The 14,844-nt window shown below is 36.3% G+C and overlaps 1 protein-coding gene across 1 annotated transcript in view; it reads left to right on the forward strand.

Moving 5' to 3' along the window:
- EYS (eyes shut homolog) overlaps positions 1-14,844 on the forward strand; it is an 875,293-nt gene that overhangs the window by 399,198 nt on the left and 461,251 nt on the right. Inside the window, exon 28 of the mRNA XM_074581469.1 lies at positions 669-868. Within this exon, the coding sequence (XP_074437570.1) occupies positions 669-868 (200 nt within the window). The remainder of the gene's footprint in view (positions 1-668; positions 869-14,844) is intronic.

Below are 14,844 nucleotides of genomic sequence, written 5' to 3' on the forward strand. Positions count from 1 at the left end.
CATTTTTGCACTGGCAATTGCACTAACTAAATTCTCCTATAATTCTGGAGAAACATTAATTTGCTGCTACTTTCCACGGTTTGAGTTTGATGACTTTTGCATTAGCTTTATCAGAGTGAATTGTTATTATGTGAACACAAATATTTCCACATGTTTCTATTTGCAATATTATGCATTAACTGATAATAAGAAAGCATTTATCAGCAAATATTTGATAAAAGGCTTGTGTGTGTTGGTTCATATAAGTAATTTTTAATTCTGTCCAGAATTGTCTTACTAAAATGCGCCTTTTTTCACTGCAGTAGGCCCTGCTATAAAAACTTAGGAGTAATTGTATAAACTATGGCTCAAAAACATGCTTTAAAATTTTAATAAAGGAATCATGAGTGGGAAGCACATACTTACGGCTGTAAGACTGCTTATATAAAAACATATTTGCATTTCTCCAAGATTAATTAGTAGGAACAAGCATAGTTTCAAGAGTGTGAGTTATAATCGAAGGATCTCTGTTTAAACAAAAATTGTCCCAAATTAGAGACCTATGATACAATAAAAGTCCAACCCTCTCTAATCTCCAGATTCAGTCTCTTGCACTTGCTGTTGATATGAATGAATAAGTAATGTGTTTTAAAGCTGTGTAGTCAATGTATTATTATTTCTCTCCTCAGGAATGCGAGTCTGCTCCCTGCATTAATGGAGGTTCTTGTCAAGATTCAGTCAATGCATTTGTTTGTACTTGCCTGAGTGGGTACACTGGCAGGTTTTGTGAAGTTGATGTTGATGTTTGCAGTGAGCCCACACTGAACTCGGTTCTCTGTTCCAATGGAGGCGTATGTGTTGATGGACCTGGAAGAACATTTCATTGCAGGTTAGTGTGAATACTGTCATATAACTGCTTTAGTTAATAAACATTGGTTTGTTAAGATTTCAGGGTGGTGGTGTTACTACATGCAGTACGTGAACTCATGTGAATTTGATTCTCAATCTAGTGCTCAAAAATATTGTTGTCTTAAACTATTCACTGTTTAATATCAGACCCTTTTTCTGGAAATTTGTCTTCTACTGCTTTTCAGAATTATATGTGGAAACTTCTAATATAAACCAACCCTAAAAAATTTAAAATCTTTATGTTTACGGGTATGTATGTACTCTTGTGTTTTGTACTCAAAGAGAAAGTTTGCAATCAAATTTAGAGGACAGCTAGTTTGTATAGTATAAGTGCACAGACATATATCCAAAGAAATCTCCTATGATCCATCATCATCATTCTCTGGCTGTTTAAGGTTTCCAACTAAATGCATGTAATTTTATACCATATATACTCATAATATAGCGAAACTCCTTTAAAATTAAGCTACTCTATAAATTGTATACATTATTCTCTACTACATCTAAAAAATATATCAACTCACAATTATTATCTAAGGCCCTGTTCAACTGCTACCTTTGTAGAAATATTAAATCCTAAGAAAATACTTAATAATGAAGCATAAATATCTTTCCCTAGACAATCATGTGTTCAATATCTGGATTTAGATTGATGGACAAAATTGAAGCTAAGAATAATAGTTTTATTGAAAAAAAACACCTGCTAAGGCAAGAATGATCGTTCTTAGTTGTGTGTAACAATTTGATAGCTTTATAAGGTACTATAAGAAATGAAACTAATTTCACTTCTTATGAAATGTGGAAGATTAAGAAACAAATGTATTACTTCCAATCTGTGGCTCAGTTTCCACCTGTTGATCCTTTGTATCTTTCTGTTAATTGTTGCAGATTTACACTAGTATTCAACGGGATTAGCAAGGCAAATGTCAAATGGACAGCCAGAAATTACTGTTATTGTAACTTAAGCAAATATTTACACTGATTGCTGGCATTGTTTTCCATAATCTGGGAGGATCATCATCCGTGATTAGTTTCTATCCTACAACTAAATGGTGACGTTACAATTACTCTAGAGACACACAAAAAAATTAACATAAAATCTCCATGTCAAATGAGATAAAATAATTATATTCATGATCATAGAATCATAGAATATTATGAATTTGGAAGGGACCTTTAAAGATCATCTAGTCCAACCCTGTGCCATGGGGCAGGGATGTCTTTCACTGGATTAGGTTGCTCAAAGCTTAGTCCAACCTGACCTTGAACGTTTCCAGGGACAGGGCATCCACAGGTTCTCTGGGCAACCTGTTCCAGTGTTTCACCACCCTCGTAAAAAAGTCTTCCTTATATACATTTTAAATCTACCCTCTTTCAGTTTAAAAACATTGCCCGTTGTCCTGTCACGACAGGGCGCGGTAAAAAGTCTTTCTCCATCTTTCGTATAAGCCCCCTTTAAGTACTGAAAGGCTGCAATAGGGTCTCCCCAAAACAACCCCAGCTCTTTCAGCCTGTCCTCATTGGAGAGGTGCTCCAGCCCTCTGATCATTTTTGTGTCCCTCCTCTGGACCCACTTCAACAGGTGCACGTCTTTCCTGTGCTGAGGGCTCCAAAGCTGGACGCAGTACTCCAGGTGGGGTCTCACCAGAGCAGAGTAGAGGGGCAGAATCACCTCCCTCGACCTGCTGGCCACACTGCTTCTGACACAGCCCAGGATGCGGCTGGCTTTCTGGGCTGCAAACACACATTGCCGGATCACGTCCAGCTTTTCATCCACCAGTACCAGCAAGTCCTTCTCTTCGGGGCTGCTCTTAATCCCTTCATCCCTCCATCTGTTTTGATACCGGGGGTTGCCCTGACCTTGTTGAATTTAATGACATTTGTGTGGGGCCCACTCATCAAGCCTGTCAGGGTGCCTATGGATGGCATCCATTCCCTAGAGAATCATAGAATCATAGAATCTTCATGGTTGGAAGGAACCTTCGAGATCATCGAGTCCAAACATACACACACCAAAAAAAAAAAAAAACAAACCCAAAAAAAACCCCACAAACAAACAACCTACAATCTCTGCCACTAGAGCATGCCCTGAAGTGCCAAAACTAGATGTTTCGTAAATACCTCTAGGGATGGTGACTCAACTACCTCCCTGGGCAGGCTGTTCCAGTGCCTGACCACTCTTTCAATAAAGTAATTCTTCCTAATATCTAACCTAAACCTCCCCTGCCGCAACTTCACACCATTTCCTCTGGTCCTGTCCTTATTCACTTGGGAGAAGAGGCCAACACCCACCTCTCTCCAACTTCCTTTCAGGTAGCTGTAGAGGGCAATGAGGTCTCCCCTCAGCCTCCTCTTCTCCAAGCTAAACAACTGGCCTACTCATCTTGGTGTGATCTGCAAACTTGTTGAGGATGCACTCAATCCTAGTATGTCATTAATGAAGATATTAAAAAGTATTCGTCCCATGATAATTGAAATATATTATGGTTTAGTTTAACCCTCTCAATACATGGTAAAATAATTCACATTAGCATACTCCTGCAATGGGCTGCTACCTGCACAAAGGCTATTTTCTGTGGCTCAGATGTCTGGTAGTTTGTTTAGCCCCTATTGTTTGATCACCAGTCTGAACACTCAATCCTGTGAGTTCTCGTATTTCTTCTTCCCCGACTCATGTTCACTGTAGCCTCCTATTTTCAAGCTTTGGGTGCTGCAGCATCCTTTCTTCTTTCTTCTGAATTAAATGTAGTTACTTATATGTCTTCTCTCTTCTGCCTGGGAACTTATTCCAAACATTGTGAGGGTAACTACCTTGCACTTGCTTCTGAGCTCTTGGCCATCAGGAGGAGCTGTTCAGAGTCCGGAATTGTGATAAAAATAAGTTTTTTTAGTGTTGCCAAGATCACGAAGGTTTTCATGAGTGATGTAAGGCTACAGTAAGGTAGATTTATGTGAGGCATGGTTGTTATGCTGCAAAAGTGACTTACTTGATATAAATTTCTTCTGAGGGAGTTCAGAGAAAGGACTTTTTTCAGCTGATTGCCTCTTCTATGTTGATATGCTTCAGAAGACAGACGTAACTCTCTTATCCTTCAGTAGCTGCTACCATTCCAAGTAGTGCGTACAAGGTGGAAATAAGAAACATAAAAAGATCATTAAGTTGGGTTTTCTCCTGTATTGCAAACATTACGATGTGAACACTACTCCATTTCTACCATGCCTTCCACTTGCTTTAAGCAGTCTGAACAAAACTCATGTACAGACTGGAGAATAAAAGTGATATGGAAGATGGAAACGCAAAATAATTGAAAATAAGGAAGGGAGAAATAGCTCCTACACTAGCAAAATGCCACAGATATTCAAATGAATAATAAGTCTTAATGCTTGTTACACGCTTACTGTGGAATGGGCAGAAGGAAAGACAAAATCCAGTATCGTTTAGAGTCTCCTTGTTTTGGGGATGTGGCTTGGGGTAGTTGTATTATGTCTGGTAAAACTGGAAGTAGCAAATAACGAAGAGTGTCCAGTAATGGGTAAGTGTCAGGCTGCTTTAACTGTGGGCAGCACTGCTGGATTCAGCTATGACGTATGTGATATTTTACTCAGTAGTACAGTGAATGGTTCAACTTTTCTTGAATTATGTGGGAATTAATTACACGAACAACCCTACAGGCTTCTTTCTGAAATGAATATGAAAAATACCCTTTGGGATAGCCCTTGAATTGTGTGTTATCTGAAGTATCTTTCTGTCTTCAAACCCTTGGTTTAAAATTAAAACAACTCATTGGAAATGAGAGGGGTGCTGGGAGTTGTAATTCAGTTCTATCCTGGGCAGGCTGCCACTGAATCAGGACTTCAGGAAACAGATTACCATCTGAAAGGATGCCCACCTACCTTGCTTTGTATTTTAGTCTTCTTAATTAAAGGAACTGGCTGCCACAACAACAAACACTATATAAATTAGCAAATTAATAATAAAGCTATCATTGGGCTCAGGGGGGCTTTCAGAAGACAATTCAACCCAACCTACATATGGTTGTTATAATGAGTATGTAATAGTAATTCTGAAGCCTTTTCATAGTATTTTCCAAGTATTTTAAGGAAGAGAAACCGTTCCACATAAAATATTCAGATCTTTTTCATTGTATTTGATCCACAGTGGGTTCTTCCTCACTTTTGTATCTTTGGTCCCAGACCATTCAGTATGTTTGGCTTGGGAGTTAAAGTAAAATAATAATAATTAAAAAAAATCCTCCCTCCCCACTCATGCTTGCATTGAGATTTTTTTGAAATGTGTGTTTCAGGTACTTCCTGCTGAGTAGGTTCAGAAGTCATACTATCTTGACAAGGATTATCTGTGCAGTGCTTTCAGCCTGATGAGGTGAAATAATGTCAACAATCTTATGACAGGCCTTGCCTTAGATTAAGTTGTTGAATATAGCTTCATTGTACTTTTTCAGCACATTAGAGCAACATTTGGTCTTGTAATATTTTTGTTAGGGAAAACAAGTAATTTTTGATGCCATTCTGTCTTTTGTCGTCCACTCTGAGTAATTTTTTTTCAGAATTTAAATGTATTTAGTGGTATGAGATAAGTTTGTTGGTCTTAGAAATGTGTAGGGTTACAAGTATGTTTGACCCTATCCTTTGATTCATAAAGTGAGACTGGTGCTTTTTAAATCTACTTTTTGGAATATTTAACTACATTATTAGGTTCAGAACTGGAGCTTTTTTGGCAGCACCTTTGAGAGATTAGTTTACACTCAGAAGACAAGTCTATGGGCTTGATTTTTGTATTCTAGGGGCAGGTAGGAGTGACTATTCAATCAACAGAACACCTGATCAACAGAATGTCAAGGGTTTTTTCCAGCTCATGAGGTTTTAGTAAGAGAGAATTCTAAAATAGGAATATGTTGTTCTACATTTCCTCCAAATAATGTGCAATTATTTTAAAATGTTTATTATGATATCTACCACTCATTCTTATTTGTGACTATTAACTGATTGTAATGAAGGCAATGATAAGTAGTGAAAGGGTGGATACTGCTGTTTATAATCTCACATGTCTATGAGAAAAGGTTGAAGGACCTTTGACTCATATTTAACCAACCATTCACTAGCATTTGTAAAATAACATAGCCTAATAATTACTTGAATACTAAGTGAAAGGGGCAAATAATGTTGTCAAAAGCAGTCATGATAATACATTTTATACATCAGCTAGTATCCTTGCAACATCTTGTCGAAATCTTTAAAAAATACCACTTTCTGACATCTTCAAGTGTTAAAAATTATGCTGGCAAGAATATGAAATCTGTATCATTTAGCCTGACTTCTGACTTTCATAAGGATAAGGGACTGGTATTATGACGGAGCGTGTCATATTAGATAGAATTCAAGTATCAATGAAAAGATATCCACAAAACCTGTAAGCAACTTAAGGTTTTTTTTTTCTTCCTTGGAATTCTTCACCTGCCATTTGGCACTCAGAAAAGCCTTTCATTTTCTTCCTGTAACTATTCTTCCCTTTTCTTTCTCTCAGTGAAATCAAATTGCTCATGAAAACATTTGATTTACATTCTTTTATATATTTTCTTTATTTAATGCTTTTCTTGCCACAGTTGGAGCATGTGTATAACATAATTAAAAACCAAAACTGTCCTACAATCTTATTCTTGTGCTGCTTAGGAAAAGCTGGTAAAAATAAACTAAGATCAGTACATTCATATTCTTGTATTCTACTGATAAGGAAACAAAGTTTAGATTTTAAAATGTCTTGTTTCCAGTTCCAGTTTCCTATTTTAATTTGCTTTATCTGTGTAAGCAAGGTGTCCCACTGGAGTACCAGGCCTCATAACTAGCTAGGGCATCTGCAGGGGTCCAGGAAAGGGATTAAAACAATTCAAGAATGGACATGCTCTATGAGCAGAAAACCGGAGTCTGAAAAACGTATTACTGTGTAGCTCCGGCATGCAGACTGCATATAAGATAAGGAACGATGAAGAAGAATGATTTCTCTTAGAGCATGTATAAGGTAGACAATATATTGTTAGTATAAAGGAGATAGTTGTGGTGGGAGCCTAGGGATGCAACCTAGGCAACTGTATCCAAAAAAGCTGCTCTTTAATTCTGTCATGGTATGCAAAAGGATTTAATCTGTATGATTTTGAAGAATCGAAGTTGTTTAGGGTTTGATAAATGACAGTCATATATTTAAATTGAAAGCTGCTGCAGATTTTGCTTTAAGAGCAAAATATAGTTTGCTCTTGAAGAAACACTACTTAAGATGGGTGCAGTCACATTTTGAATTAATTGGGCTTTGCGTGTCTCTGTAAGAAATTGTTCTTAGCAAATTGTAATAATCCAGTCTGAAGCTGGCAAATGCATTGATTGCTGTGATGATGGAGTCCACCTTGAAAACTAAGACAGAAATTTTGTGAGATTCAATAATAGAAAACACTGTGAATGCTTCCGACTATTGCCAAGAATGTATATTGCATAAGCATTTTCCCTATGACTTCCTAGTCAACTAGATGACAAAACAAAATGTGATGTATGTAAGAAACTGTCTTTTAAACAGAAATATCATTTATCAGTACCGTACATTCAGTCCTTCGTCCCGAAGGAAATAGAACTATTCTTCGTAGCTATTCATGTCAGCTGTATCTCCAGGCAATAATCAAAAGGTTTTCCTGTACTTCAGAAGGCTTAACATGTGGAGCATTTGCACAGCTGTGTGCCCCCATCAACCCAAAGAGTGACTTAATGGTACAGTATTCGTTTTGAGACTAACTAACTCAGGTGTTACGTACTGTGTAACAGAAGAGGCACGCTTCTGTTGGAAGACTGTTAACTGAAAAGCTTTGTTTCATTTAGCGGTTGATAGACAGCTTGCAAGATCTGACCAAAGTTGTAGAGTACACATTACACAGCGCTATGTATCTAAGTTTCTCAGAGCACTGAGATAAGTGTAAGAAGAAAGTCATTTTATGATATGGAAGGACTGACTCCAGTTCACTGGAACATCAGAATCTCTTAAAACAGGCAAGTTGTAAAACAGTAAGTTCTTACTTTCTTATGTGCTGTTTGTATGTACACAGTACTCTCTTTCTTTCTCAGTCTCTTCTGTGTGAAAATAGATGCTCCTCCATTTATATGTAGATTAAAAGATTTTCTGCATGACTTGCTGATTTCATAATCAAATGCTTAGTTCTTTACATTTAGTGAAGCATTAGGTTTTGCATTCTGTGTATGTATTAAGTGACATGAAAATACAAGAATGGATGTACTGGTTCAAGCCAAGAACCACCTTACCCTGTATGCTATTTCCAAGGGTGGCCTTAAGTGGATTGCCAGGAAAGAATATGAAAAGTGCGTGCATATTACTTGTCCTGCAGTATTCTCCCATGCTCCCTCAAACAGGGATTTTCCTGACCATGTTGTAGTTTGTTCAGCAGAAGTTAGTGAGTCTCTAAGTACTTACAGAGTCTTCCCTTGAACCTACGTGAACCTCTCCTCTGAGGCGGGAGCGTAGACTTGGCAGTCTCCAGAGGTCCCTGCCAACATCAGCTGTTCCGTGACAATACCATTCAGCAAGCAGACCCACAGGTCAAGCCTGTAGCATGAAAAAATGCCTCCCTTTTCAAATTTTAAGTACTGCTCCTGCTAGCTTTATTTTGTGTCCCCTAGTTCTAGTATGGAAAAGGAGAATGAAAAGCTGATTCCACGCCATCCTGTCCTTGATTTTGTGTGCCACTGCCATATTGCCCCATGCTCCTTCCTTTCCAGGGTAAAGATTTCTGGCTTTCCTAGTCCTTCCTCTTTCAGAAGCCATTCCAGACCTCTGGTCATCCTTGTTGCCATTTTTCAAGGCTTTTTAATTTCTATTTTGCCTTTACTGACACAAAGGGACAAGAAGTACAGACAGTATCCAAGCTATGGGACAATCTGTGATTTATACAGCGGCATAACGTTTTCTTTGCCATTCTCTGTTCCTCCCATAATAACAACAACCAGCACTTCATTGATGCTGGGACGAGAGGAAACACAGGTGTTTCAGTTTTATTCGTAAGTTGGCTGATTATTAAACTGTAGTTTCCATGGAGAATCATTAAATAATGTTGGCATACTCACATGTTCCTATAGCACTCCATGTATAATTAGTTTACCTATAAATATACATATAAGTATATATATGCGTGATTTTTCATTGCATTGCACTTCTTTATTTAATCAAAATATCATTCTTACTGTCAGAGCAAGAATAGGTAATTATGATAATGAAAATTTCTAACCATTTATTCCATTTTATAATGACAAATGCTTGTGTCTCCATGCGAAAAATACTATGAAAAGAAATAATATAATAAAAACTAGTATCACATCTTTTATTTTACAGTATATATAGTAAAATTCCTTAGTATATACAGATACATAGTAAAATTCCCTACTTATACATGTGACAAGCTTATAAGGGACAAAAAGAACAAGTACATCATAGGCTTTATTATGCTACATGCTAATATAAAGTAAATGATCAGTTTAATAAACTGCATATGTTAACTGTTTCTCAACGTATCTCTACACTATCAACAAAAACCAGAACTGTAATCATAAAAATGTCAATATGTAATTTAAAGAAAACCAACAGTAGTTCTGCAAGTGAATTATAGTTCTGAATTATTTTAGAAATATTTTTTTGAAATCTTCTTGGGAAGAAGCTTTGGTGCTTGTAGCTTGCATACTTTCTAATAAATTTTTGGTTAATGTGTGCCTTATTGATCCCTTGCTTAATCAAATAGGATTAACTTGATACGTTGCTCTTTTTATGTGATATTGCATGAAATATCATAGTAGTAAATAGGCAACACATCCATTTTAGACAGGTTTCTGCTATACTGGCAAATTTACCAGAAGGTCAAGATCACAGGATTTGGAATGAGTGTTTAAAACAAACAAAATAAAAGTGTCTAAAGATGTTTAATGTGTGCAATATGCCTGATGGAATCGCTGCTATAGCTGGGTCCACTAGTGCTTCTGGGCAAAAGTAGAGAAAAATTATCATTCTGTCACTCAAGTGGATACATATATTGATATTAAAACATTATATCAAACCATTTAAAACGTCTATAGAGGCATTTTACCAATTAAATAGCAAAATAGAAACACAAAAAGTTGAAAATGGTAAAAGCGGAGCATGAAGAAAGGCAAGGCATTAATAAACATATCCCAAACATGGTTATCATTTTTTTTTAATAGGTGCGTGTTCTTTCTTGTTGCATTTTGCTAGTGGTAACTACAATGATAGTACTGCATCTAGTTAAAATTACACACATTCCGTACCATTTTAAAGTTCTAAAATTCAACAGTAAAGTACAATCTGCTAGAGAATTAGCATTGTCTACAAAAATGCAGACAACAGCGTCTGGAAATGAGGCACTAAAAACTAGTAGGCAAAAAACACACCCAAAAGCAAAACACAAATCTAGTACAAATCACCCAGCTGCCCAGTCTCAGAATAAAACCATTTTAAAGCTTATATCTGAATGGCTATTGTCAATTGTTATATTCTGGTTTTTTTAAGCAAACCTTTTAAAAAATTCATTGCTTGAAAAGACACAGGATGCCTCTACCCCATGTATATATGGGTTTTGTTTTTTATTTTTCTGCCTAAGTTGTTTTCTGACTTCGTGAAACAGAAGCCAAATAAGAATAGCTACCGGGAATTGCGTTCATGTCCCCATTATACAAGATGCAGTGACTGAACAGTTGGGAATGTGCCTGTAACAGAACATTTCGGTTTTTTCTTGCCACACACAGAGAATATTTAATTCAACATTACCCAAAACATGCATGCCCAAATAAAATCCAACACCTGGAACAAGATTTAAAATTTCACAGTGCTTTAAGATGTAATGTGCTGTTTATTTATTCAGGATTCCATATGGAATACTAAAGCATACAACACTAGTGATTCAAACACACACCACCTTTGATATTTTTACTATTACTGTCTTCAAAACTTTGTGATATTTGTGGCATTCTTTTTTCTTTTTCCTTCTTAAAATACATCTTCTGAGTGCATGTATACAAATGGCACACATAACACTGACAGTGGCTTTGCCTTTTTATAGTTATAGCTGACAAAAGCAGCAATAAATCTATCATAAAAGTTATAACATTTTAAAAAGATTTCTCTATTTTGTTGTATTAAATTAACAGGCCATATAATGTGATGGTTGAAAATGTTTGTCATATTGTTGTTTAAAATATCCTTTATTTACTCTTTTGCACAGTTATAACCTACTGGCATTTTGCAAACATAAAAAAACGTTACTACCTTGTATCTTGAGTGACAGCCCACAAGTCAGAAAAAGGACTGTGCTTCATATGAAAACTGCTAGCTCAGGCAGGAAGACACAGTTTACTAGAATCCTTGAGGGTATTTTTGAATAATTAAATGAATGTACTCAATTTTTACAATCCAAAATAGTCACAAGAAGTATAAAAGTAAGGGAAAATACTATTTCTTGCTTTAAAACCAATATAGAAGTATTAGTGTTTCAACTTATCTGTATAAGAAAAGCTTTTTCTAAACTGCATTCACTTGTCTATAAACTTTGGTCACACAAAGAATTCGAAGGGCAGGACCTTTCAAGTCATTGTACGAAACAACAGAATTTCCACAGGTTTTGTTTACTTGGTTGGTTGATTGGTTTGTTTTTAAAGGGCATTTGTTGAAAAAGTTAGTGTAGCTTATGGCTATTTGGCTTTGTTATACCCTGCATGTGAAAAATGTTGGGGGGGGGGGGGAAGTAGGTCTGAAAAAAATAAGAGACTTCACTGAAACGTGATTTTATTTTTAGCACAAACTGTTTCACATTGTTATTCAGATGTACAGATTGTTATTTTTCAGAGAAGGGCAAGGGCAAGAGAAAGAGAAATGGAAATGGAAAGGGGGAAGGGGAAGAAAGTGGAAGAGAAAAGGAAAGGGAAAGAAGGCATTATTCAGGTAAATTGGTTATTTTTGAAGCCCAGAATAATAGTAAAGATTGATTTTCCATCCATGTTTAAAGCAAGGCTTAGAAAAGGTTAAAGACTTCTATAGCACAACATTGTAAAGTTTAAGCCAGTTTTCTATCCCACTTTTATACTGGTAACAACTTTATTTTGTTTTGTGTTATGTTTTGTAAATCTCTCAATGGTTTTCAATATCTGCAGCTGGCTAGATTCAGAAATTAAGATGGGACTCTAGATACTACATCGGCAGTGCGAGCACTGAAGTCATCTTAGTATGGTAAACTTATAAAAACACCAGGATGATATGAAGCTTGTGGAATGCCTTAATTGTATCATTTGAAGTATCTTCTCTGGAGAGGTGGCGTGCACTGGGAAAAAAATGAGAAGCATCTGTTTTTTACTCCAGGTCTTGCCAGGTTTGGAAAACCAAATCAGTTTTAACTGAAAAGTTAAGTGTATAGATTATTGATGTGCAATCCTGGGAATCTAGAGGCTTGTTTCCTGAAACTCTCTCCAAGGGGAAGTCTACCAGACATGGTACATTAGGCACTCTTTAGGATTCTTCTGGTACAGGCTGGCTGAAAGATGAAATAAAAATTAGATAGTGGGGAAAGTTAGACAGTGGTAGAAATTCAGTTTTCTGTGAAGGGCAATAGAGTTAGTAACTGTTCCTATTTTCACTTGTTTTGAAGAAGGGCAAACTTTTAATTTTTATTCCTAATCTTTATAAAATGAATAGACTTAAAAAGTTGTCACTTGATTGTATTTGTCAAAAATGGCATCTGAAATATTGTATTTCCCTGCTTCAAAGGGAAATGTGTGTTAGACACTAGTAAGTGTCTTTCTTTTGTTTACTGACTCACTGTATCAATATGTTTGTGTTATATCAATAAATATACATATGTACATAATGTGTAACATAGAACTCCAGTTATATCCAGTTGAGATTATACTTTTCTAAGATGCTGCGTATAATCTGAGAACAACAATGCTATTTTAGGTTTAGTATCTAACAGTGGCCTATAACTCACCGAATTACAATAAATACCAGCTAGTCATTTTATATGACTATAAAATTGTATTTTGTCTGAATTCCCCTCTATTTCTGAACTAGAGTTTAATATCCTGATATTTGTTTTAATATAGTCATTTTAAAATAAATAAAATCAAACAACATGCTCATAAACTATTATATCTTCTGACTTATTAGGAAAAAAATGTCTGGAAAAGTCTGTGGAAAAGTTCCTTCTAGAGCAAGCTGCTTCATTTAAGCAAATTAATTTAACCATTAGAATACGCATTCTTTTGAACTGTATTTTGCTTTCAGTGTATCTATTTTATATGTAGGAGCTCTCACATAAGCAAAATTAGCATGAGTGACTTTATCTCTGTGGTTGTACCTTTAAGATTAGATAACAAAACTCAGGTTGTGTTTTAGGTAGGTTTTCCCTTTGTTTGTTTTAGGAGATGACTTTCGATGTGAGGGTCGATAAATGCAAGTAAAATCTGATGATATCTAGTAGTACAACAAGAAGATTGTTTAGACTGCAGCCTACCAAGAAATAACTGGTATCTGTGCACATATCAGTAATGCACACGTTCAAATTTAGATTCTGCCAGAGTATGCCCATCAAGTCAAGAACACATGTGAAGTCCAAGCATAGGTCTCCTTATAATCCAAACTGATAAGTTTTTATGATTGAAACATTTGAGTTTTGTATGGTTATAGACAGCAATCAGTAAGCAGTAGCAAATAAAGACTGACTTGGCTGCAATTGCAGAGGAATTTATTCTGGGGTTCTAGTAAAGACTTGCAAATAAGCATGTGTTTGAAACTAGGAAACTTCAGTTGATAATGGACGGGTTAAATTATGGATGAAAACTTTTTCTTTCTTTCTGACATGAATACTACAATTAAAGAGAGTGACTAGAGAGGAAGACCACAGAGGAGAAGAAAAGTTTGGAGGAGGAAACGCATGTGGGTTAAAATTTTGGCACAGAAGTGTTTATATTTGAATGAGATGTGGCAGAAGATGATATAGTAATGATTAAGCTTATGTGGTTACAACTGATAAAGATATGAATTAGAATCTCAAAAAACTGACAGATGCATTTGCTGCTGGAGAGTACACCTGCTTCAGGCCATAGTCCTATTTCTACCCCTTTGACAACACAGAACATTCACTGCAGCTACAAACTTCACAAATTCCAGTTTTACCAAAATGGGAAAACTCATTCCAGCAGGAACAAGCATGACTGGCCCCGGTATGTATCCTTCTTTCCAGCAGGAAAAAAAATGCCTGAAAACAATTTGACAGTGTAGCTGCAGGCATTGGGTTGGTATCATCTTACTTAGCATACAATTAGACTAAAGCACATCTGCCATCTACTGGTCAGTCCTTCTGAAAATAACAGCATTTAATGGGTTAAGTAACACTTACAGAGGCTGTCTTTCCGTCTACAGTCCAGCTTCTCTCCAAAAGCTTCATTAGACTGGTAATAAAAGGTCTATGCAGCCTTGTGAAATAAGGAGGAGAAATAATTGTAGAACCATAGAAGTTTTGGCTTGAAGGTGCTTTTACAGGTCATCTACATCATTTACAGGTCAACTTTGACTTAAAGTAGGACTGTTGTCAGTGCTGGATCATGTCATGGCTTTGTCTGGCCAAATCTTGAAAGCCTCTAAAAGAAGGGAACTCCACAGTCTCTCTGAAATTTTTTCCAAATGTCCAGCTGGAACGTTCTTACTCACAATCTGTGATTTTTGGCCCTTCTTGTATTTTCTGTCACTACTCTAATAGAACTAATCTCCATCATTTTTGTAACACTCCAAGTAGTTGCATGTTGTTATTCAAGTACTCACTGGCTTTCTCTTCACAGGATTAAACAAGATGGTTCCCTTAGTTCTCCACGTAGATCACGTCACCTATACGCCCA

Source organism: Larus michahellis, chromosome 3 (genome assembly GCF_964199755.1).
Source record: "Larus michahellis chromosome 3, bLarMic1.1, whole genome shotgun sequence".
NCBI classification, from domain to species: domain Eukaryota; kingdom Metazoa; phylum Chordata; class Aves; order Charadriiformes; family Laridae; genus Larus; species Larus michahellis.